We start from the raw sequence: 26061 nt of genomic DNA, 5'->3' as shown, positions 1-26061 counted from the left end.
GCCCACCCGCACAGCCCTAGAGGAGCGGCGCCGGGACACGCTGCACCTTCCCCGGAACGCGAACTCCTCTGACAGCAACGCTGCGCGGCGCAGCCCGCCGCCTGCCCGCCCCCTCCCCGTCCCTCCCCCGGGTGTCACCCATCCGCTTTGCATAGCCTCCCCGCCCCCAGCGCATATACCCCATCCCCGCGCCGCCGACGGGGCAGAGCTGCGGCCCGGCGGTGCCAGCAGCAGCTGATCTTTCTCTCGTCCTTCTCTCCTCCTTCCCCACCGCGGCCCGCCTCCTGCTGCCGGCACCACCTCCGTCGGCCGCCTCTCCGCACGGTCGCCTCTCCCCTCCCATGCTTGGAGGCCGAGGGACGCCCGCTCGGCAGCAGCCGCTGTAAGTCGGTGCCCTGCAAGCCGCGCCATGAGGGAGGTGGGAGGTGGGAGGGCAGCGTGGGGTGCGTGCAGCCGGGGTGGGACGGGGAGGCTCTGCGCCCGCTGCGCCGCATCCGCTCTCGGCACCGCTCCGTCCCTTCCTCCTGTCCGCAGCGGGGAAGCGGTTGGTTGCCGGCACTGGGATCGGGTGCCTCCGGTATCGGCGGTCCTGCGGAGCGCCGGGTGCTGCTGCGGGGCTGCCGGGCTGCCTCGCCGGGCCGGGGCATCCATCGGCTGTGGCAGGAGCGGAGGAAGGACCGGCGCCGCGTTGCTGCCGGAGCTGGCAGCGGGGCTGCTCTGGAGCAGAAACTTTTCCACGTGGTTGTTGCTCTGTAAAGAAAAACAGATGCGCTTTGACTTCTCGCACTGTTTCTGCATCAGTTTGGGAAGAAAACCGTGAATTTTTATTTCAGAGTGGGGGGTTGTTAAGGCACACCGCGATGGAGTGAACTATAGGGAATTTAGAGCTGGGTTTCTTTGTCTGCGTGTGGTGAGCAGCGTTGCATTCCTCGCAGGAGCAGCGTGCTCTGCTTTCCATCTTACTGCAGGTCCTGGGGAGCCGCTAAGCTTGTGCTAGAGGAGTTCAGGCAGGATCAGGACTCGGCTCAGCGAGACCGACAGTATCGCCGCGGGGTTAGCAACTGAAAGCAGTATCAGTCAGATCAATGGGATGTATGGCAGATTTCCTTTTCCCCAGCAGTTTCACTGATTCTGCACTAAAGCTTCACCAGCCCCAAGTAATTACAGACCCGTATGAAAACGAGTCTATCATCTTGGCTGTGTCGGTAATTTGAAAATACTTAATTCTTCATTTGATTTTTAGGTTGTGACCTGCACGCTGCAGAGCTGCAAAGAAGTAGGGCAGGGAGTCTGTTGTTCAGTTTTAAAGTCGTGTTTACTACAGGGCTGCTGTGACGAGCAGCCTGTTGAAGTGTAATTATAAATCAAAGTCTTGGTTGAACCTCTGTTCCTAGATAAAATCTATATCTGTAATTTACTGACCGCTTCTTGTTTTTTACATACTAATACTATTATTTCTAAGGAAAAGCCGCCTGAAGGGAGTTGACTCATTTTATTCAAGATGAACATTTGCTCACTGACTGTAAATTACCTCCGCTGAAGTATTTGAGGCTTGCATAATTTCCAGCACCAAACGGAGAAATCAGAGATGTCATTTATACCATTTAACATTCTTGTATGATTCTGGATGGAGCTAATTGTCAGGAGCTGCAAAAAGATGCATTCACAGAAACACTGCTCGTTAGTGAATTATGATAATTGCTCTTAAGGGTTCATCCATGTGTGAGCTCATCTCAGCAAGCACGGAGGAGGAAAAGATATGTGTAGATACAAATCTTTGTTCTGTTTGGGGAAGTATGTTAACTTATCTTAAACGTGAACTGGCATACCTTGAATTCTTCTCAGTGGATGGCATTGTGATGATAGAGTGTTACCCGAACAGTTAAAGACCACTGCAAGTGCTCCATAAGAAATGGCTTTACTCACTGAGGGACCAAGTCTTCACCTTTAGTGGGGTGAAATGTGACTGCCTTACTGTAGCTGCATTTCTTATTTATTTATTTTTTTTAACAGCAGTGCTTCTTACTGGGGCTGTGGGTGGGCTTGGGCAGCATGCAGCAATCTGTTCCTACCTTCCACAAGCGCTTTTAGCTCAGTACCCTCCAATGTCTGTGTAGTTGCCAGGTGAGTTTTTTTAAGTCTGTGTCTATTTTGTTGTGGTTGTGGTCTCATTCCAAGTGATCTTTGCTAGTGGTTCTTAGCGGACTGTAGGTGCTGAATGTTTGCAGCCTCTGATGTGAACTTTACCTGCCCTAATACTGAACCCTAAGTGCATAGTGAGAGGGTTTCTGCATTGTATTTCCGGATGTACTGTGGAGATCTTGGCATGCCAGAGCTGTTTGTCTGCACCTTCCTTTGGCTGGGACAGGGAGCAGGGGGCATTGAACACCATCGTTGCATACTGGTGGCTCACAGTGAGTGTGTTCAGCTCCCATCCCACAGCCTGGCAAAGGAGGCCTTGCAGGTTTATTTCCTCAGTGTGAGGAAAGCTGAGCTGTAGAGATCCAGCCAGTGCTGCGTACTGCATTGTGATGGCATTTAAAAAGGTAAGACGCTTGGAAAAGTTATAAAAGCTTTTAGGGGATTCTTTGTTGGTAAATGGCTCTTCCCACCTGTCTCCCCACTGTTTGTGTATATATACTCTAAGCCATGACCCTTTCTGTAATCCTTCATTTCCAGAAGGTTTCAGCCTGAGAGTGTATGTGGTCAGTATAATCTTTTTGGTTGTAAATTAAGTTGGTAATTTTAGCCTGAGATTAGTGTTGAAGATCCTTGAATAGCATCAAAGTCAGACACCGTTCTCCTTGCTAGCTAATAGAATTGTTTTAAAGGTAATTTCATTTTATCCTATGAAATAATTTGCATTGAGGAGATGTACCAGCCTCCTGAAGCTGCTCTGTATCTTGGTGCTTGGTATCAATTCATTCTGTAGGCTGGTGACAGGACCAGAGTTTTAAAACACCTTTCCAAACTTTTGTGTGTCAGGTACTCGGGTTGTGGCTCTGATGGGAAAGGATTCCTATGAGCTTTGAAGGATTTTGGACTGAGCACTCTACACTGAACTTTATTGCTTGCTCTTTTCAATCCCAGTTGAAAGGTACCAGGGAAGTCATTTTCCATATTAAAGAAAGTGGGTTATGGTAGTTTTGCACTAAGGTGCCTCTTTGTTTATTAATTCATGTTGGTTTGAAGGTGGGTTTGATTTATTATTAATTTTTCTTCCTCTCCTGCAACTGAAGTGAAAGGTGTGTCACAAACTTTTTGTTATATGTGACAAATTGATTGTTCTGCATGTTATTTAAGCAATGCAGAATAGTACTGGTTGTGCTGCACATGTGGCAGAGTGTGTATATCCTCCATTATGCATAAATAGGAAATTCTGAAGTCTGTTGTCCAAGTGAATCATGTATGGTTTTGATTTTGTTGAGGGTTCTGAACCTAGAAAAACAAGTGCATTCATTAAAGATTTTGTTTTTGGTTGTTTGTTTTTTTGAGGCTCTTGTGTCAGCTTGAAGCATGAAATGTGGGAATAGAGTTGTATGGTTGTGTACTGCTTAAACATGCTCAGGAATATGAAAATGTGCAAGTCTGTGAGAGAGGGAAGTACATCCACATGAAAAACCTCTGCAGGTGGCCCCAGGTCATGCTCTGACTTTGAGCACTAGGAGATTCCCAGGTAGGCTCTTGCCCTGATCCTTATTTGAAGGTGCAGTGAATGGGACTCTGCTTAAGAGAGTATCATAGCAATTAGGGAAGCCTGGTTCTCTTCTTTCTTCAAGCTTCCTCTGCAGTTTGGAGTGAGAAGAGAGGTTATAACAGTAGCAGTCACAGCTATAGTCTGCAATGGGCTCTGTATGCTTCACCTATTCGTTGCAATGTGTTTTTTCAGCCATTAGCTCTATATAACTACCAGTATTCTACTCTTCCTGTGTACTCTGTGCTGTTTGGGCACAACTCTTAGTGAAATCTGGAATCTTACTCCAGTAATCATATGTAACCCTGCATATCATGGCAGATAACAGGAACATTCACCTGATAAGGACTGAGAAGCACAGTGCTTGTCAGGAATAGAACTGTATAGGATATATTCTTTTCATCTCAAAAGCAGCCAGTAGCAGTCGATGGCTTGTGCTCTGAGTACCTGGCTCTTGAAGTAGCCACAGTATGGTGATGCCTTGATGACTTCATCTGGCAGTGAAAACATCTTTCTGCTGACTCTGCCTGTTGTGTGTGCTGTATCACTGCAGCAGGCGGCCACTGGCAGAGTTCAAGATGTAATCTCTGAAATCCAATTGTAATATTATTATTATTTTTTTTTTAAAGATTTTGCAAGTCTAAACTTATGATCCTTGTTAAGTTTTCCTTTTAAGGTTCCCCTTTTCATTCTCCGCTGTTGCATATGGAATTGTTGTAACAAAGCAAAGCTTCCTAATGGGATTAGTAGTTTTTTTGTTCATCATGCCGCTTTTGACATTCCTTAGGTATTCTGTCTGGTAGCTCTTCCTGCTATGATTCAGTACAGGAGAATGTTTCAAGCATGTGCATATGTACATATGTAATGAATCAGCTGGTCTAGATTGGGGAAGGGTGAGAAAATCAGCCCTGGTTCCTTTTCTTTCTCCTCTGACTTACTTGCTTACTGTAATGCTGTGGAAGTTGGAGATCAGGTTTCCCAAGACAAACCTGCTCTTGGGCAACAAATTTAGAGTATGTCATTTATGAAACTCATCTTGCAAAAAATAAACACATGCCAGAGGTACATGCAATTCTCTGTCCAGTCATCTACAAATTAAGCCTTTTTTTTCCTCCCCCCATCTTATAGTGAATAAGATACACTTCTTGTAATGTAAAAAGAAAATGAATTAAACTCTCATTAATGTCATTAATATATATATTTTTTTTCTTTGTTTGTAGGTGTGGAGAAGATGTCAGTCAGCATGCATGAAAATCGCAAATCTAGGGCCAGTACTGGCTCCATAAACATATACTTATTCCACAAGTCATCCTATGCTGATAGTGTTCTGACTCACCTGAACCTTCTGCGTCAGCAGCGTCTCTTTACAGACGTTCTTCTCCATGCTGGGAACAGGTCGTTCCCCTGCCACAGAGCTGTCCTGGCTGCCTGCAGCCGCTACTTTGAAGCAATGTTCAGTGGAGGACTGAAAGAGAGCCAGGACAGTGAAGTCAACTTCCATAACTCCATCCACCCAGAGGTCTTGGAGCTGCTTCTGGACTATGCGTATTCCTCCAGGGTTATCATCAATGAGGAGAACGCAGAGTCGCTGCTGGAAGCTGGCGACATGCTGGAGTTCCAGGACATCAGGGATGCTTGTGCAGAGTTTCTGGAGAAAAACCTTCATCCTACCAACTGTCTTGGCATGCTGCTGCTGTCAGATGCTCACCAGTGCACCAAGCTTTATGAGCTCTCTTGGAGGATGTGCCTTAGCAACTTCCAGAGTATCAGTAAAAGTGAAGACTTCCTCCAGCTGCCGAAAGACATGGTAGTGCAGCTCCTTTCCAGTGAAGAATTAGAAACCGAGGATGAAAGGCTCGTGTATGAATCAGCTATCAACTGGGTCAACTATGACCTGAGTAAGCGTCACTGTTACCTGCCCGAGCTACTGCAGACGGTGAGACTGGCCCTCTTGCCAGCCATATACCTGATGGAGAATGTGGCAATGGAAGAACTTATCACCAAGCAAAGGAAAAGCAAAGAGATAGTAGAAGAATCGATACGATGCAAGTTAAAGATCCTGCAGAATGATGGAGTGGTCACTAGTTTGTGTGCCAGACCCCGCAAAACTGGCCATTCGCTTTTTCTTCTGGGTGGCCAGACTTTCATGTGTGACAAGCTGTACCTGGTAGACCAAAAGGCAAAGGAGATCATTCCGAAGGCTGACATACCGAGTCCACGGAAAGAGTTCAGTGCTTGTGCCATAGGCTGCAAAGTCTATATCACTGGGGGACGAGGGTCAGAAAACGGAGTCTCCAAAGATGTGTGGGTATATGACACCCTTCATGAGGAGTGGTCAAAAGCTGCTCCCATGCTGGTGGCTCGCTTTGGCCATGGCTCTGCTGAACTGAAGCACTGTCTGTATGTAGTAGGAGGACACACTGCAGCGACTGGATGCCTTCCAGCTTCTCCTTCAGTATCCTTAAAGCAAGTAGAACAGTACGACCCTGTGACCAACAAATGGACCATGGTTGCCCCGCTGCGAGAGGGAGTAAGCAATGCAGCTGTGGTCAGCGCAAAGCTGAAGCTGTTTGCTTTCGGAGGGACCAGCGTCAGCCACGACAAGCTGCCCAAAGTTCAGTGCTATGATCAGTGTGAGAACAGATGGACGGTGCCAGCCACCTGCCCCCAGCCTTGGCGCTACACTGCTGCAGCTGTCCTGGGTAACCAGATTTTTATTATGGGCGGAGATACGGAATTCTCTGCGTGCTCTGCTTACAAATTCAACAGTGAGACATACCAGTGGACTAAGGTGGGAGATGTGACAGCCAAGCGAATGAGCTGCCATGCAGTGGCATCTGGAAACAAGCTGTATGTTGTTGGAGGCTACTTTGGCATTCAGAGATGCAAAACACTGGACTGCTATGATCCCACTTTGGACGTATGGAACAGCATAACAACCGTGCCCTACTCGCTGATTCCCACGGCGTTCGTCAGCACATGGAAGCACCTCCCCTCATAATTGTGTGTGTGTTGCAATTAGAAATTACCAGGTAAGGAACAGCAACTTTGAATTCCGCTGTAATAATGCTTTTCACACAGCTTCCAATCTCCGCTCTGGGGGGTAAGTATGTGCAGTCCAGTGGTGCAGCTGGAGCAATGAGGTACGTACTACTGGCCAGAAACCCACCTGTGATAAAGCAGGTGCTTCAGGTGGTTTGCCACACTCCCTGCATCCAATTCTCCTCACAGGACCTCTTGCTGCACAATTTAGATGTTGGAAAATGTTATTTTTCTAGGCCTTGTCCTTGTGGGGTAATGCAGATGATATTTTGGAAACTGATTCGTGCTCTGCTTTTATATGCCAAATGCATGTTAAACAAGGGATCGGAGCTGTTCTCCTGACTGCACGGGTCAGGTCACTCTGCACATCCAGTAGCAGGGACTGTAAATTCTGATTTGAAGTGTGGTAGTGAATTCAGTTGCACTCCCAGGCGGGCTGCATGCTTTCCTCTTTTGGGAAACTTGATGTCTTACATCTGTGAGAAGTGTTTTGCAAGGACTTCACATGAAATTCACTGTCTCATCTAGATAGCAAGGCTGCACCTAGCTGGGCTAAGGTTGAATTTCTCCCACTATTACACTTTGAAATACAGATATTTTTTTCCAAAGTAGTTACGGACATATATGTTGGGCTGCATACAGTGTCAGGAAGACATATAATTAATATTGCTGGCTGAAATAATTACCCGTCTATAGCACATACTGTTCCAAAACAATGTAATTACACATAATGGGCCAAGCTCTTACAGATGCAACTTCAGCATTGTATCTTCTCCTAAGCAAGTCTCAGTTTCCCTGTTTGGATATTGTGACCATCCAGTTTTTAGGAGAAGGGGAGAAAACATTCATTAAAAAATAAAATAAAAAATAATCTAAGTGCCTATATGCATCACCAGTGTTCTTCAAAACTGTTTTCTTTTGCTCCAGACTACTGCTTGTTTCAACTGTTTCTAGCTTTTCCTAGTTTTTATCTTTCCAAGAGTTACATCACATTAAGTTGCTGATATTTTCCAGAACTGTTAATCTGTTTTGCAACGAATCTGTCAGACTCCCCTTAGTGCTGTGTTGCTCTTTCCCCCCTGGCTCCAAGACATCAGGACAGAATCACCATTACCGCCAGCCAGCCGAAGGAACGTAGTGGTTTGCTTAATCCTAAATAATCCGTGTGCCCCATGAATGGCAACTTCTTTTTCGATTTGAACTGTGTGTATGTAATGTAACCACGAAAGCAGTAAGGCTGGAAGGAATCAGGCAAATACATGCAGCTGAAGTAATGACATGAGCTTTGCTTTGGCGTTTTAGTTCCCCACAAGTCCAGACTGAGGTGGGTTCTCCAGACAGCAAAAAGAACACTGTGTTTGGAGACCCCCAGGGTCCTTCTGTCTGGGACCCTGATGGAGAGGGGGGAAGCTTCATTTCTGTGCCATGGCTTCCCCCCTCACTGGTGAAACATCTTTACGTCTCCAGTCGATTTCTATTATTACTTACTTTCAGTGCTTCTCACTGTTACCAGAACAGTAGTATTGAATGCCCGGACTGAGGTCTGAGCCAAGAAAAATATTGACTTATTCTTCTGAGACTGACTTAATAGTTCTAACGTTTACAGCGCCTGAGACAGCGTGTTTTATTTTGAAAGCCCATCCTCAGAATATAGTGGTGCAAAAGCTTTCATTTGCTTTGCAGTATCTTGTTAAAGCCATTACTTTGGCTTCACTGACACACAAGATAACTGGATGAACGCAGCCACAGACTGAAAGTCTCTCCAATTCTGTGTGCTCATCCAGCAAGTGCATTTTTTTTTTCCCACTGACTCCTGCTGCTTTGTCAGTGGGTGGGAGGGACAGAAAGGAAATTACTTCTGATTACCCTCTGTTTTCATGGCGCTGTGTGGCCCCAGTCTGACAGTTTTTAGGAAGACTTTAGTCTGCTTTGTCCCTTTCTTCCAACTTGGGGCTTTTGATTAGGTTGGAAATATATATATATATATTTCCTTTTTTTTTTGAATCATTTATATACATTTTTGTTTTGAAGTTCATTCCGTTACGGGTAAGGTTATTTTGGCTTCAGAGCTGATTTGTGTGTTCTTCAATGGGAAGAATGACAAGCTGCCCTGAGGAATGTCTAGAAAACACTAATCAACACTAAGAGCAGAAGCTTCTTTGGATGTCATGAAGATAGTTAGAAGCCCACAGCTGCAAAAAAGGCACAATTCTTTGGGCTGTTATGTGGGCTACTGCATTTCCAGTGTGTGCTCCCTGTTATACTTAGACATAACAGCTTGAGAAATACGTGTTACCTTCAAGCGAACTGAGTTTACTGCAGCTCTTCGGCATTGTAGTGGTTTGGATTTGACTCTGAAATTGCTAGCAGTGCTGTCAGAAATGACTGCGAAGAAGCTGATGGTGTTCTGGAACCTGCCATTTTAGTGCAGCTTCAAAGTGAAGATGGAGAGCACAATCTCAGGATCCAAAGGCTGAATTTTTCATTCAGCAATCAGTTTTTATAAAAGACACCAGGATGGAATTATTGATGCGTGGTGCGCTGCTGTGTGAAAAGGAATGAAGCAGGTTTCTGCTCTAATGAATAGCAGAGATGTTTTAAGTAAGGGGATTAATATGTCCTTTTCTATACCATGAATAAATTCAATTTAGAGTTCTTCATGGTGAATGGGAGCATTGGGGTGAAACGCCTTCACCTCCCCGTTTGCGTGACTCCAGCCAGGTTTGCTGTGGCCCAGCGACAGAAGGAACTGTTCAGTTGGGCTTCTGTGGGAGAGAAGTTGCACAAACTTCACTTAAAAGAAATCCACAGGCATGTAGGTGGAACACAGAAATGCTCAGGGATGCAGAGCTCATCACGTTAAGCTGTATTTGGCCAGTTTGATGTCACTTTCAAATGACTGGGTTTATAACTGAAGATTTAACTGACCCATTTCAGTAGCTGAGTGGGATGGTTTATTGAAGTGGGCTAGTAAGGCAAATCTGACCCTAAGTAATTGTGTTCATGGATGGTTTATTTATCAGTAGTTGGAGCACTAAGGTGGCAGGGGGTGGAAAAGCGCATCAACTGGATTGCGTCCTAAGCCTAGCTGTTAGGTTTTCTTTGACATCTAACAAAAACCTTATGATACGTTGACTCAGCAAACACTTTTATGCCTTTTTTCTCTCTCTCTCTCTCTTTTTTTTTTTTCTTTTTTTTTTTTTTCTTCTTCCCATGCTTTTAGTTTACTCCACTGTTTGGAGAAGAGAATTGGAACCTTGGATCTGGATAAATGGTTTTAATGAAGAAAAATCATTCAGCATCTCTTGCATTTGAAGAAAATCATCCGCACCTTGTAAATTATCTAAACTAGACATGAAGGAATAGGAGGAAGAAAAACTGTCTTCAGGACTTCAGCACATGATTTAAATACAAATGAATGAACCTATGATCTGGACCTTGTGCTATTAATTGTGGATTAATGCCAATCTTAACCAGTCCTTCAAAAGAGAGAAAGAAGAGACAAGACTTCTCTGAGCAGTGCAGCACACAGCTCCCTGTTTTTGTGTACTCTGCTGTTTGTGTGAGAAATTTGAAATGGTTGTCACTCCCCTTTGTGATGACTCGAAGCGTCAGCGCCAGCTGCAGGGTAGCAGGCTGGCTCAGAAGCAGCGGGATGAAGGGAGCTGTGCTGCTCTGGGGGACTCTGCGTGCCAGGGGTGCTTGTCTGTGGGCAGTGCCTACAGCATCTCCTGGACCCTGCAGCAAATGACCTCCTACTAGTGGAGGAAGAGCACAGTGGCAAAATCTTCTTGCAACAGTGGGGAGCAAAAGTGGTACCCCCGAATGCTTCTTGTTCCCTTTCCTCCCTGTATTTATGAGTAACCTGGACTGTCCTATTCTTGTTACGTTACTTGTTGTAGATACAGTTATTTATTGTTCTGTGCTTGCATGCTGAAACAATGCCTGCAATTGTCTTCATGTTGTAAGGGCTTGTGTGAATCGTTGTATGTTTTGCACATTTTGTGATTGCTGACTTGCTCTGCTGCACAAAGAAAGAAAACTGTTGGGTAACGGTGGGAGGGAGGGATGGCTTCCCGGTCAGAAATGGAAGGATTACAAAGCAGGATCTTACTAAACACACGTACTAAAGGAAGAAGCCATGGAAGTCACTTTCTCATGCCACCAACTCCCCGGGTTGCATGTGGTGCATCTTGTAGGTGGTGTCCTTGCTACATTTCATTTGCTGGTCATGCCTTTCAATTTCTTATCCGGAAATAGCCAAAACCATGTGCAGCTCTCTCTTTGTGCAGCTCCCTGATTGCAATGCAAATACTGTGGAATAGCTTCTGGATACCAAGCCCAGATGAAGTCATTGTCCAAAGTTATTTATTTATTTATTGGATTGGAGAAGGGGATACCTACAGTCCAGCCACATTGACCCTAGTGAGTGGAGTGTGGCTGATTCAGAACCTCAAGATATGTTAGAGATGAAGTCTTAAATGCAAGAGCAGCAATTTTGCACTGACCGGATTGCCTCATCCATCTGGATTTCAGATGATGACCTGAGTGGGCAAGAATCAAAGACCCAAGTGCTCTAGCAAATTGTCATGGGGATAGAAAACGAATTTCAAAGCTCCTAGTCTTAAAAAATAACCCTCAGACTGTTCTGCCTTTTTCTTTTCCATTGCCAGGTATGTATATAAACACTTGGTTGCTCAGACTGTCCGATAGAGCCCTGAGAAACCAATCTTCTAATTTTTTAAAGAGATTTGTTTCTTATCCGTCTGGTCTTGAGAGAGTTTTTGAAGCTACTTTTTTCCTTCTGGATTTCAGAAGCTTATTTTTCACAGGTGCTTTCTTTGCCGGATTCTGTTACAAAGCATGTATGGTACTGTGTTTTTTCCCTAAATGTTTCTGGAGCCCAACTTGACTGGCACATTCAGTAACATGGTTGGTGTGTGCTGCAGTATAAGTAAACAGCTGCATGCGTGCATGCAAAACAAAAATAGTCACATTGGTGATGCTTGCCTTTCTTTGTGACAGTGGTGTAGCTGTAGTTGTGAAAGCTGTGTCATCTGAAAGTATTTACACTGGTCACTGGAAGTTTCTCTGTGCTGCCTTATGTTTGACTTGCTGTTTGGAGTAGACCTTTACATTTCAGAAATAGAGTACTTGGAGTTCTGTGAATACTCAGACAACATTGATTAGCAAAGGCATTAGCAGCTTCTTTTAAGGGTGAGGCCCAGTTAGATGCAAACAGTTATAGTTCTTCTAGTTTAGCTGATCTGTTGAAATGATAGATTAACAAAGTGTTTAAACCCACAGCAATCCCCCCACCCCACATCAGCTCCTTTCTACTACGTGGCTTTGAGCAATAGAAAAATGTCTTAGATAGGATAGATCTCCTTTCCACACCCCTTTGCATGCACGGGATGCCCTGCTGCCGGCTTGAGCCACTGGTGCCATGCATCTCAGGGGTTGTGGGCACCAAATGAGCTGTCACGTTGGACACCTGTGTTTTGCATGTCCGCTCCCAGGTGTCACTGACGGTGTAAAGCATGGGGAAGTGAGGAGCCAGGGCCCCTTTCTTGAATCAGGGCATCCAGATTAGAGACTGTCTTCCCTGTCATACTGTTGAGAGACCAGGTGCAAAGCCTCTCTGCACCTTAATTCTCAGCTTGTGGCACGAATCTGCTCTGTGGCACTACGTGGCTTCCAAAAGTGGGATAAGCCTCCTGCAGCTGTTTCCAAGGTCTGCTTTCCTGCCCTTTGTATTAGTTCCTGTGGGTAGGCTGGAGGAAGCCGGAGTTGGGGTGGGCAACTGGGCACTCGCTTGGAGCTGGTGTGGGAATCCCGGCGGCGTGCTTGGCCATTCCAGTCCTGTGCACAGCCTGCGCTTTGAAGTGAAGGCGGTTCACAGCAGAGTGCGCACAAAACCCTTGGCATAAGACAAGAAGGTTCCTCTTATTCTGTGGGCTGGTTGCTGTAGAAACATGTAACAAAGGACAGCCTTCCTCTCCTGGTATAAATGTGCAGCCCCTTTTCTCTAGGTCTGACACCTGTCTGAATAAGAGTGATTTGAGCAGAATAATGTTCTCTTTCCTGGCTGCTGAAGAGATGTGGTTCGTGTACTAAAAGGAAACTGTACAAGTGAAGAAGTAAAATGTCCATGGTGTGGTTTGTTGTTTTTTTTTTTGTTTGCTACTACATTTTAAGGTTTTGTAAAACTTGCGTTTTTGTTTTGTTTTGTTTTGTTTTTCACAATGTGAAACTGAAGGTCAATAAATTATTAGAGATTTTCTCTCCATGGATCATTTCTTTTAAGCGTTGTCCCTTCCTTCCATCCCCCCTGATGTTTTGAATCCATTATAACATCCTTTTCAAGTCTTCTTAATAAAAAGAGGTCAACAATATGTAGTTTACTGCTTTGGTTTAAGCTTCTGCTTCACTTGCACTTCCCTTCCCTTTGTTCTATTCTGCTGCTGTTACTATGATCAGTATCTCAAAGTTCAGCAGTTAAACCTCCCGAGAGCCTCAAAACATTTAGGAACAGGAAATGCAAGTTTGCTGGTACTTGCTGCACAGTTCAGGCTACTGCCTGATACGACTTGGAAGCGGTATTAAGCATCTTGAATCCTTCATAATTATTTGCCAAGAAAAAATGCTGGCTGTGTATTAAACATTCCAGTTGTTATATATAACATACACACAGAGCCAAACCCTTTGATCTCTTAAGCTCATTTACATTATATATATATATATAAATATATATATATATATGCACACATTTATTTATTTACATATGCTATTGATTTTCCACATTGCCTTAGTACCTCTCTGCCCTCAAATATAACTTAATGTCCAAACCTAATACAGCATTTTGCAGGGGCATTAGTGCACACCTTTGTAGTTCAGTTCCTCAGGTCTGCTATGTGCTGGCCTGCTTTCCTGTGTAATGGAACTTTTGTTCAGTCCATTGGTTTGGAGCAAAGGAACAAGACCTTCTCTCCTTGCTTTTCACTGTCAGCTGTCCCATCCTTTTGCTTACTGAGTTCCAAAGAAGGAAGGGAAAGAGGAGATGTCCATGGGCTGTAGCACAGAGCAGGGATAGAGCTGATGCTACTGGACATCCAGTATGTGCAGTGAGACTTCAAGCCTTCACACCTCTGCAAGACATACAAAATTTACTCCCCTCCATAGTATGAGAGGCAGCAACCTGCAGTGATATCCTGGCCTATCACATGCGTGAACCACACAGGAATACAATGCCTAAAAGGAAAATTTATTGTTTATTCAAACCTTTAAATTTAGACATAGGTGTGGCATGTAATAAAGTGCCAGCTCCCTCCGTGGATAACACTTACACAACAGGGCCATCTGTCCTGAGTGTGCTTCTTTTAACAGCCTGTGAATTTTAAAGTATCAGTACTTGTTGGAAATGGTATATTTGAATATGAGATTCACCCCTGAGACTGAGAAAGTGCATAAGGCACAACTGAGTGGTAAAATAAATGAAAAATCTCTTTCATCACCAAGTTTAGGCTCTGCTTCTGGCAGATACCATGGATACCATGGGAGACAATGTGTACTCCTTCATGTGCCCTATTACCCTAAAAACCTTCATCTATATCTCTGAAGGAGGCAAAGCCACTGGAATTTCTACCAGGACACCTCCTAATATCATTCTTCTGTTATCAGACGTTTCGTAAATTACTTCATACTTGCGTACTCAGTGAAGTCTGTTAGATATTTTGTAATTGCTGTGCAGAATTTGTGGGTCATATGCCATGCTCTGATTCAGAAGCAGAGTTTATGGTTGGCCATACTATTTAAATGCTGTTGAACATTTATGTAAATCAGAATCACACACATCAACTAATATTTGATGCTTATATTTTACAGGGTCTCCCATCAGATTTCAATGCATCCAATCACACTACATCTCAGCAATGGCTTTGGGACAAAACCACTTCTCTAAGGGCAGGGAAGCCTGGCTGGGCTGCAGGGGGCTGTGGGATGTCCCCATGTCCTGTCATCCACTGCATCCTGGCATCTGTCCACAGGCAGAATTTGGGGCTGCTGTGTATGACTGCTTTGGGAACTCACCTTTGTGTTTACAGGGATATTGTCCTGCAAGACTAACAGGAAGGGTCTTGCCACAGGATAGAGTTAAGTGGTTTGACTTTCCAGATAGTGGTCTCAAGCCAGGGACAATGGTTCTGCCAGCAGGAAGGTTGCTGTTTAGCCAAGGAGAATTGATAGGAAGCAGCCAAGTTTAGGGCACAGCTGATATTAGAGCTGAATCATGGTGTTATCCCGCTCTGCAGTGCAGAGGGGTGCTGAGCCAAAGGAAGAAAGAAGCAGGTCTAACTGTTAAGGCAGTCTGATTTCTTATCTCAGAGTAGAGCCATCTTACCTTACAAATACTCAATTTCCATGTAAGGTGCTGTGGATAGTATTTGCTTATAAACTGCTGTTGAATATGGTCCAGGGACTGTATCCACCTGACTAATAACCCTCAGAGCATCTGCCACTGTCTCTCTCTACCTGAATAGGAGAGCTTTAGCCCCTTTTTGATGGGGCTCATGGCTGTCAGCTGTTTGAAGCTGCATTTGGCTCCACTCTGCATCTAGCTGTTTCTGGATAACTTTGCAAAACCCTGGAAATGCTCGTGTCATAAGGTAAGATCAGATGTGTTGTGTTAGCGAGTGTTTTGTCAGCTTTAAAAGAGTTAGTCATCAGTGCTGTGTATGTCCTCCCTGGTTTAGCTGAACCATGCCTTTCATCTGTGATCCTGGATAAAAGGTTCTGGGACAGATGGATACATGTGCTCCTGGTAAACATGGCTCACAGGCCTCAAAGCACCCCCTGTGTCACTGCAGGTCTTTTGTACAGGAAGTGATCTGCTGCTATGCCCTGTCAGCAAATTGGCTCTTGCTGATAGAAATGCCCCTCTCCTCCATCTCTCCTTTAGCCACAGAGCAAGCCAGCCTTACAGCCCTGCTCCAGCGAGTGTTGCTGCTTCTTTCTTGCTTAATTCTCTCCTCCCGTCTATTTTTCCTCACCTGTTGTGAACCTATAAGTGCTTTTTGCACATTCCCCTTCCATGCTCAGTTTGTTGTACAAACAAGGGACTTTTCCCAGGGTGTGACAGGAGATCACCACTCCCTGCACTGGATGCTGGGCAGCAACTGCAGGCACTGCTGGAAGCAGAGAGGGAGAGAGGCAGCTGGGAGAGCTGCTGCCCAAGAGAAGCATGGGGTGTGCAGATGGAGACATTCATGGAGCAGTTTGAAGCAACCTACAAGGGCCATCAGTTCTAACCCCTGGCTCCACACAGGATTGCTGAAAATCAGACTATGTCTGAGATTGTTGTCCAGGTGCTTCCTGAGCTCCAGATGCAGTTTTTCTTTCCAAGCATTATCGCTTTCTTTCACCACACACAATTCATCTGAGTGTTTCTTTTTAAATGATGGCCTTATCTAATATTTTCATGAAATATGACTACTGATCAAAAGCCCATTGATATCTGATCCCTCTTGTTCTCAGGGACGGGCAGGGTGTGCTTGCCTCAAGGTTTTACCCTGTTCAAGGCTACTCCCTGTGCAAAAAGCAAGGAGAGATGGCACTGTCTCTACCAGCTTTGGTGGACAAGCAACTCCCTGGAACAAGCTGGAACTTTACAGCTCCTGTGGGTCCCAGGAAGTCCCACCAAGCAGTCCCGCAGCCAAAACCAACCCAGAGCCCCAGCACACACTGCCCTCTCTGACTGCATTTTATGCCTTGCTCCTTCTTTGGTCCTTGGAAAAGTGAGTCATCCTTCATGCTGCTCTCATTCATTTCAAAGCTGCATTGAAGAAAAACGCTTATGACTAAAAAAATAAAAATAAAGGGATATTTCTATTTATGTGGGCTTTATTAATTCAGAGGTAAAGGCACAGGATGTATATAACACCCAAAGTTATTTTAAACTTAGTTGAAAAAGAAAAAAAAAAGATTCATTTTCATCTTTAAAAGAGAGAAATATTTTTGGTTAATAGCTGTTAACATTTTGGCCAATATAGTGCCATACAGTTCCCTGTCCATCTCAACTGCATCTTGTAACCAGCAAGCATGTCTGCATGTTTCACACCACATGGACCGAGTACTCTTGTTGAATTCAAGTGGGTTTATTAAGAGTGCATAAGGTTAGCATGTGTGACGTGCAGGACTGCAGCTGCACAAGTAACAAACAGGTTGATAATGTAGGGCACAGGGTACTGATGTTAAGGGATTGGAGAAGGCTGAACTTAGTTTTAACCTTGCTTTCAAGGGCGTAAAATGTTACTTGCATAGATTACCTGCTTTTAACAGCACTTGACCTACATTAGAGAAGCAACTGAGAGCAACTCAGATGACTTGGGAAATCCTAATACCAAGGATATGAACATTACAGCTTTAATAGTTTTATGCTCCCATCTTTAGAATTTATTTAGATTCTTTGTGCAGTATTAGTTTCCGTACAGGATAAAATACAGACATGTAATATGGTTAACTCCAACTTACCTTGTCTACATTGATATGTGTTAGAACAATAATGTATAATTAGAACAATATTGTATAAATTGCTTTCCAGCTTGCTGCCAAGAATTGTAGTGGCAGGCAGGGATATTGCATTACTACTTCTCTGAGTAAACAGAAAGGAACTACATTGTGACTTTTCTAGCCCACTCTGGGCTATGATTGAAGCATGAGATAGAGAGACTGAAATTAATTTTTTTCCATTCTTACATTCATGACAATGAGTGATTCACCCACTCTCTGGTGCTCTTGAACACCATCAGCACCTCTGATATAGGTGTGCTTCGCGAATGGTCTGTCAGCACTAATCATGGCTCAGGATCAGTTTTGTGGACAGTGGCTATGGTCAGGTTGGGAAAGACAAATGTTCCTCTGGTTCAGCACTTCTTGTTTTTCAGGTTGTGTCTGTTGCTCCTTGTCCTGTCACTGGGCACCACTGTGAACAGTCTGCCTGTCCCCACACCTTACCATCAGGTTGTCGATTGCATCTTTTCTATTAATTCTGTTTTAAGAGCAGACAAAATTTCTTCTGTCTTCTTTCTTCAGGATTTCTGCTATATGAACACTGGATATATTAACCAGGTATGTGGGCTTCAGAGATGTAATCTGCCTCCATTTAAATATACATTTCCAGAATGTCATAAAGATCAGTCTCTTCATAATAAGGCAGACACATAGAAATCACTACTATTTCATAGGCAAGATTTATCTTCCATGGTCAAGGTACATAACACACTCTTATTTCCCTCTCCTCTCCTCTCCTCTCCTCTCCTCTCCTCTCCTCTCCTCTCCTCTCCTCTCCTCTCCTCTCCTCTCCTCTCCTCTCCTCTCCTCTCCTCTCCTCTCCTCTCCTCTCCTCTCCTCTCCTCTCCTCTCCTCTCCTCTCCTCTCCTCTCCTCTCCTCTCCTCTCCTCTCCTCTCCTCTCCTCTCCTCTCCTCTCCTCTCCTCTCCTCTCCTCTCCTCTCCTCTCCTCTCCTCTTCTCTTCCCTTCTTTCTTCTTTCTTTTCTTTTTCTTGGTTGAGATCTCAATTCTGTATCTTTTTGATAACCTAACACCCCAAAAGAGATTGGCAGGACATGAGTATGTGAAATAGAATGGAATGTACATAGGCTCACGGTCAGCTAAGTATAAAGCCTGCTGATAGTGCACTGTTATGGCACCAGTGTATTACAAGCAGAGACAGTGTTGCTGCAAGTTATAAAGTGACAGTATAAGAGACTTTGTTAGGAAGAATAAGTATATGAGCAGGTGGGTAAATAAAGCATTATGTTTGACATAGAGAGTGACAGAAATATTTTATTCACTAGCCTATAGAGATAAAATGCAGATCACCAAGAAACAATTCAGCCCTTTTGCAAACAATGATTTCAGATCTAAAATGTTCTGTTATGTTTTAGATCTCCACAGCTCTGCTTTGGAGTCATTCTCACAAAAGCAAGAACGTGTTCACATTGCTGCATAGATGGTAAACACCTGTATGTTGTGGGAGCTCTCTTCTGGGGAAACAGCAGTGATGGCGCTGTTGGGATTTTTAAGGCTGAAAGAACATTTTTGTTTAACGGCATAGTTGTAGCCAAAAACTTGATATTTCTCTAAGGATCTGGATTAAGTTCTGTTTGGCCTCCACGTGTTATTAGCTAAATCATCAAACCAAAGCTACAAAAGCAATTTGCCATGCAGGCAGGACAGGCTGTCAGATGGTTAACCACTGGTTTACTGGTAAATTAAAAAGTTAACCTGTGCTATAGAGCAGAGAGAGAGAGAAACAGTTGCTTGTGTTTTTTCTTGTCTGTGCTGCTGGCATTGAGTTAGCAGTTTTAATAATAGCTATCCAAAAAAAAAAAAAAAAAAAAAAAAAGAAGATGGAAAAAATGTGAAATTTGCCTCAAGTACAGCCATTGCCCACACACACTCAATCATATCTCTGAATATAAGATTTCCAGAGCAGAGAGAACTTTATAGAGAACAACTTTTGTAGATTCAGGACACATTTATTATCTTCTGTGAAGTGTATCCACATCCTTCCATTTTTTTCCCCATCACAGTTTTCATCAAAAATTAGTTTCCTCCAAGAACGTGAAGGACATTTCTTCAAGATATCTACAGTTTCACAAAAATGCTTAAAACTAGTCTCCCATTTTTTTCTCTTTGCATTAGAAGCATAAATCATATTGCTATAGGCATTAGCTACAAAAGGGTTAACGAGCTGCAGAGGCTTGGTAGGAGTATCTGATCGGTGCACATCCAATCTCACTTTCCTCCAATCAAATATGGCCTCTATGTGGTCCTCCCAACAGCTTTTCAAATTCTCTGCTAGAGGTATTCAGGAACTGGAATGTCTGTGCTTGCAAGGGAACAATCTCTGACTTGCTGGAAACATTGAATTTGGCATTTAAATTATTTGAAAAATCGGTCTTTATTAGCATAAGAAACTTCAAATCTTAAGCTCTTAAGCTGCTATTTCTTCCTCAAATATTACTGTTTTAAAATCTACAGGCATGTTTGCATGCTCTGGCATTACAGAAGGCCATGTCCACTGGTCAGGGAGACTGGTGCCTGACTGCAAAATCAGTGAGATTCCAACTCTGAATGTTATCACTAAAAATCCTAAATATACATCCATTAGAATCAAATAAAGCGTGTTTTGGTTTTCTTTGTTCGTTTGGTTGGTTGGCTGTGGGTTTTTTGTTTGTTTTTGTTTTTCCTATGAAGACTGGAAGTAACTGTCTGTTCTTATCATAAAATCTCTACAGGACAAGAAGTCTCAACTGTCTGGAGGCAGCTGTAACTATATAATTTAGACTCATTATCTTGTTTGTATCCTGCTATTGCCTTTAGGTGTTTAGTTGTTACAAAGCAATGTTACAAATCTCATGCATCTTCTGTATTTCCAGGAGTTGCTTGGAAAACAGCAAGTGATAGCTGGGAAATGAAATTCATAATTTAAGTGACCCACCCAAGGATATACAACCAGTCTGATGTGGAGCTGATCAAAAAGATTGCACTGTTTCATCAGCAAACAAGCAAGAGCCTAAGGACGCTTCCTGCTTTTCACTGGACTCCTTTCCTTAAGTTTTAGAGGCATTTGTCTGGAGTAGCCCTCATGATATAAACTCTTTTTTTCCCCACAATTATGAATTTTTATGTAGCTGATGCTTAATACTTATATTTTCTAAATGCTGAAAATGTGTTTTGAGTAGAGGAGTGCTTTCTGTTCAGTTCACCATTGAGTTTTGAATTGTCTTGGTGGAAAGTGGCTGCCACTGCTTGACTGTACCTGCTGTCAGCATGGAGGAGTTCAGGCAGTATCTGGCTGCTTCTGTAGGACATCACTTGGTCATACAGAGGGGATGCTCTGTGACCTCTTTGTGCTCCATCTTTGTTAGGCACTGCTGGGAAATGTGGGAGAATTTGGGATGAAAGCGAAAGGGCTGATTCTTTCCCAAAGGAGAAAGAAAGGGCTGAGAAAGTAGTGGGATGAGGAAAGGCTGTGAAAGGTGGCCTTCATCAGCATCTTTCATCTCGTGATTGATGCCGGGCGTTGGAGTGACTTACACAAACAGAGCAAGCTGATGTGAAGGAGTTGCATGGCACAGCACTTCACCAGCTTTAACCACAGTAGGGTCTGCTTTTTGTGATCAGTCTTTGGTCAGTTAATTACAACAGACCATTACCTTAGGAAAGCATGCAATGAAGAAGTAAAACATCCTGTTACAAGCACAGAACCTGTTAACCAATCAATAATGTATATAGATCCGTAATAGCTAGGAAAATGCTAGTTGGCCCTGTCAGAAAGTATGCCAAGACCTGTTGTAATAGTTAAACTCTACAGATTAGTGTTTTAATGTACTGGCAAACGTGTAGCCCATGGGTTGTAGTTTGCTTTGCCGTGGGAAAAGGCTGAGTTGTCAGTCCTTCTTCTCACCAGGGGAGAAGTGACGACAGCTGAAGATTTACTTGTCTGTCACACTTCCCTTGTATGGATGAGAAAGGAGTCCAAGGGGAGGGTTAAATAAGCAAAATGACTGAAAGGAGTTATGTGGGGAGGAGGCTGAGGTAGAGCTTTCCAAAAGCTGACCTGCCTGGAAGCAGCCAGGAGCATGTGGAGGATAAGGAGATGTGCAAGTGGGAGGAGAGTGACATTAGAACAGGTCTGCAGGAAAAATAGATGGATGTGAGATGGCAGGAGCCAGGAGCAATGCAGAGGGACCACTGAAGACCAGGAGTACGAACACAGTCAGCACAGAGCACCACCATATGAGGTGCCTTGAGTCTCTGGAGTACTTTGCATGTCTATTCCAAAATGCTCATCAAGATTTACGCATAAGAACAAAAAGCCGTTTTTATCCTAGTTTCATGGCTATCTGCTTAAGTTACTGCAGTAGTTGAGAGCTATTCTCATGAAACTGTTTTATAACACATGGTTCTTGCAGTGCACAGTGCTTTGACCTTCGTGTGCAGGAGATGGGGCAGGAGACTGCATTGCCTCCTGTACTCTCCATGGAAGGTTAGGACCACCCAAGCAGGAGAGGGCACTTGTGGGAAAGGAAAACTGGTGTGCGTGGGGAGAAGAATTGGGAATGGGGATTTTAGAAAACTTCATTTGAATCAAAGACCCATTATACTCATTTCCTCAGCTTCTCAAATCAAAACATATCAGCCTGTGTGTACATGTGCATGTGTAAATACAGGTGTATACCTACAAAACACTCCCTGCCCTCATCCTTAGCTGTCCTTTGAAACACCTGTGTATGCTCATCACACTGCTTGAACTCTCTGGCTGATAAAGATGCTGTATGAAGCTATATAGGGCAGGACAGACGTGCACTGGAAGTGAATAAATCATTCCAATCCCAACTGTAAGGTAGATTTGTACTATGAAATTAAATATTATGCAAGCCTCAAGAGTCCTACATTCTTGGGAAGGATGCTGGAGATTTTTTTTTAACAGTGGACTGGAGAGAACTGCCAAGTCTCTATAACATAGTGGCTAGATCCTAACTTCTGTTTGTGGCCTGAGCTGACTGAAAGCTGTGTGGGAGTTGATAACATGATAATAAATGTGAGGCATTAAGCCTGGTTGAGGATCAGAGCATCTTAAATGAAGCAGCAGCAGCTTGTGCTTGAACTGTACTAACCCAAGTACTGTGTTGTTTGTTGGCTTGGGGCAGGAGAAGGACTCAATCCTGTCTGACACCCAGCAGGCAGCTCAGCACAGGACCTGCAAGAACTTACCTTTAACTGATTGGATACATTAGCAAAATATTTTAAGAAAGTGGATTTGGAAAGTGTGATTTTGCAGACTTTGCAGTTTAATGTAAAGACTTTAGTATAGCCCAAATCTGTTCCCCTGGCTGAAATATCCATGTGATGTCCACTGAAATGTTTCCCAGAAATCCAATGGTTTCTGATTTACTTGTTCTTGTACCGGGTCCAAAAGGGGAGGATTTATGCTCTGCATTGATAAAGAGAGTCTTATATATATATATACAAGGTAATGTCTTCAGTACAGAGTCACATAGGTGTGAGATTTAATTCGTCTTTTCCCTTACATTATGATCTCAAGTGGCTACAAAAGAAGTCTGTGGCACAGGAAGGAAACAAATCTTTCTCTTCCAGAGCCTTGAATGGCACTCACATTGCTGGGCCACCTTTACTCAGTGCTTAGAATGGAACATAGCAAAATTTATTTAAAGTCAAATAATGTTGACATCCAAAGACACCATGTAAGTATTTACCTCTTGTTCAGCCTGACAGTCATTATGTTTTGCTAATACTACAGATGTGATAATCTGCCCCTTACAGTCCTTCCCCTCATACTTACTGGAGACTTGGAGTACATGCAGGGTTCCCAACCTCACTGACAGTACAGTGACCTACCACGCAGCCTGCAGCCCAGCTGAGGGTAAGCCCAGCTATGACTGAGAGGCCATTAGGAAACATACACTTTCTTTCTCACCCTCAGCTATATCAAAGGAAACAAGACATTTCAAAAATACAGGCAAACGTGAACTAGTGGATAAATTAACACTTTGTTCCTAGTTAGAACCTAACCAATAATTTCAGCCTTGCATTCTCAGTCTTTTTTTTTTTTTTTTTTTTTTTTTTTTATGTCTGTTCTGAAAGGGCTTAAGAAACAGTCTTTAATTAACTAGTAAATAGAGTCTCATGCCACTGAGTAGGAGATTTAGATGATCCCTTTAATTACTGGAACCAGATTTAAGTTTGATTGCAAATACCAGTTTGCTCCCTGTTGGAGCGATGTGAAGGGCTGGTAAGGTGTTACGAAAAGCTTTCATTTGCAACATCCTTCCATTCCAACCGAAGCTGCTATTACCAAAGGGAAAACTTGTTTAAGTTTGTGTATCTGTGTAGTGATGTTTTTTTGAATGGTAAAGGCAAGTGAAGCTGGATTCACATGATGGCTCATGAAATTTAAAGCAGCCTCCTTTTTATGGCCAATTTCTCGTTATTACGTGATTAATGCCTTACAGTGTGTCTTTACAGTTCAACTGTACAAGCAGGAAGTTAACCAAAAGCCCTGTTAGATTGAATGGATGCTCAGGGTCAATGTCTGTAAGTAGTTCCAAAAACTTCCTATTGAATAATATTTTTCTAGGACTCCAGGCGGTGAGCTCCTTCTCTTGCCTCTCAAGTAACCACCAAAGGTTGTCAATGTACTGCTACTTTCCTCCCATGCTTTGGGGCCCCTGCTTAGATGTATAAAGTTATGTTAATCCTTCTCCTCTCTGAGCTCTTCCTTGTTGGAATCATCTGGTTTAAATTTTGCTTACCTGCTTAGTGTGAAACAAGTCTTCTCTGCCTGACTGCATCAGGAAGTCACAAGTCATTAACAACTTATGTTAAAGTACCTGGTGGGAATATGCACTTTGCTTACACTGATATGTTTTTCTTAGGTGGGAAAAAGATTGGACTGAATGTTACAAACCGAGAATGATGACTGAATTGAACAGATAGCTATAGGACTCTGCCCTGCCTCCAAAATAATTTACAGTTGCCTGGAGAAAGTCCAAAATGATGTAAAATCCATTTGAAACACCAGATTTCCTTGAGCAGCAGCTTCCCTGATTTCAGTTACTTGCTCTCAAAGCCAGAAGTTGTTAGAACAGGTTTGACCAGTTACTGCAATTCAGAGAACAGTTTAAATAGTTATATACTAGTGTTGTTAGATGAATCTGTGTGAAAATACCCCTAGTGCCCCAGTGCTCTCACTCCTGCTTTTTCTGTTACTTGTGGGTATCTCTCAGCCAGCGCTGCTTTTGAATGCAACTTGAAAACAGATAGTAAATAATGGTCTGAGGAGAAGAATGCTTTCAGCTCCTACTAATGACCAGATTGTGGAAGGAGAAGAGAAGATCAATGAGTATTGTGGGACAGGAAAGGAACAGAGAGGGGCACTCAGAACTAAATGGTGGGGAGCAATGTAAAAGGAGGAGAACCAGGCCTGCTGGCTTCACATCATAGCTAGAATTAATGTCTTCAGTATCTCTTGCTATTATTAAATAAAACAAAAGCAAGATTTATTTCTTATTGTTCTAATACCATATGTCTAGATATTCTGTCCCACAGAACAAGATCTGCCTGGTGCATGGAGATGTTCCAGCATGGAACAAAAGATGACTCTTATGCCCCAAGCAAGATGTCTAACTCAGAGGAACAAACAGTGAGGACTGTTAGATATTGGAGTGAAATAAATTAATGTAAAGATGAAATGCAGATACATTTGGTGACTGCCTTTACTCTGCTGCAGAGGGTTTATGATCATCAGGACAGAGCTATTGATTCTTTAAGGCTCGTTTTGAAATCTGTTGCCAAGTACCCAGTTGTGTGAGTTTTTAGGGGACTTGATGGCAGTGTCCTATTTTCTATAATCATCTCAGACCCAGCTGCTCAAAGCAAAAGTGCAATAGCATGTGTCACCTTTTTAGCTTAGAGATCTCTACAGGAAACACTCGTGTTTTAATATGTCATTCCACATTTCACATGGCAAATGTTGATGTGAACCTTGATTTCAAAGTAACTGTGATCAAGATTTCACTAGAGGAAGAAAAAGCGATAGATTAAACTGATTTCCTTAGATGAATCATAGAAAGATTGATGTCATAGGCTAAGAATTCATAGGTACCTGGTTAGAACTGACCAAAGACTGCTGCTTATCATGTGGCAGGGACAAGGAAATGATTGTCTCTCTCCACTCTGCCCTTGTGAAGACCCATCTGGAGTCAATGGTCATGTCAAGGCCTGGGGCACCCAACAGGAAAGATGTGGAACTGTTGGAGAGGGTCCAGAGGAGGGCCATGAAGATGACCAGAGGGCTGGAGCACCTCCTCTATGAAGATAGGCTGAGGAAGCTGGGCTTGTTCAGCCTGGAGGAGGGAAGGCTACAAGGAGACCTCACTGCAACTATCTGGTTTTTAAAAGGAGGGGAATCAACATTTTACAAGGGTAGACAGTAATATGACAAGGGGGATTGGCTTTAAGCTCAGAGAGGGAAGGTTTGGATTGGATGTCAGCCAGAAGTTCTTTACAGAGAGAGTTGTGAGTTGCTGGCACAGACTGCCCGGAGAGGTTGTGGATGCTGTCTGTGAAGGTGTTCAAGAACAGCTTGGGTGGGGCCTTGGGAAACCTGATCTTGTACCAGATGTGGATGGTGGTGGCCCTGCCTGTGGCAAGGGGTTGGAACTTGATGACCCTTGGGGTGCCTTCCAACCCCAGCCATTCTATGATGTACAAGCTGAAAATGGATTTCCCTGTAGTCTA

At 43.6% G+C, this 26061-nt stretch overlaps 1 protein-coding gene across 1 annotated transcript; it reads left to right on the top strand.

Moving 5' to 3' along the window:
* The first annotated feature begins 201 nt into the window (after positions 1-201).
* Positions 202-13029, top strand: ENC1 (ectodermal-neural cortex 1). Its single transcript, XM_015848863.3, has 3 exons — positions 202-382; positions 4915-6726; positions 9960-13029. The coding sequence occupies exon 2, from the start codon at positions 4926-4928 to the stop codon at positions 6693-6695; it is 1770 nt and encodes a 589-aa protein (XP_015704349.1). The 5' UTR covers positions 202-382; positions 4915-4925; the 3' UTR covers positions 6696-6726; positions 9960-13029.
* Positions 13030-26061: the final 13032 nt, after the last annotated feature.

Source organism: Coturnix japonica, chromosome Z (genome assembly GCF_054131305.1).
Source record: "Coturnix japonica strain WE chromosome Z, WE-NBRP24, whole genome shotgun sequence".
In the NCBI taxonomy this organism is placed as follows: Eukaryota; Metazoa; Chordata; class Aves; order Galliformes; family Phasianidae; genus Coturnix; species Coturnix japonica.
This window is presented reverse-complemented; position numbering and strand designations above follow the sequence as displayed.

Coding starts and splice junctions, on each gene's coding strand:
- ENC1 (XM_015848863.3), top strand. CDS start 4,926: ATGTCAGTCAGCATGCATGAAAATCGCAAATCTAGGGCCAGTACTGGC.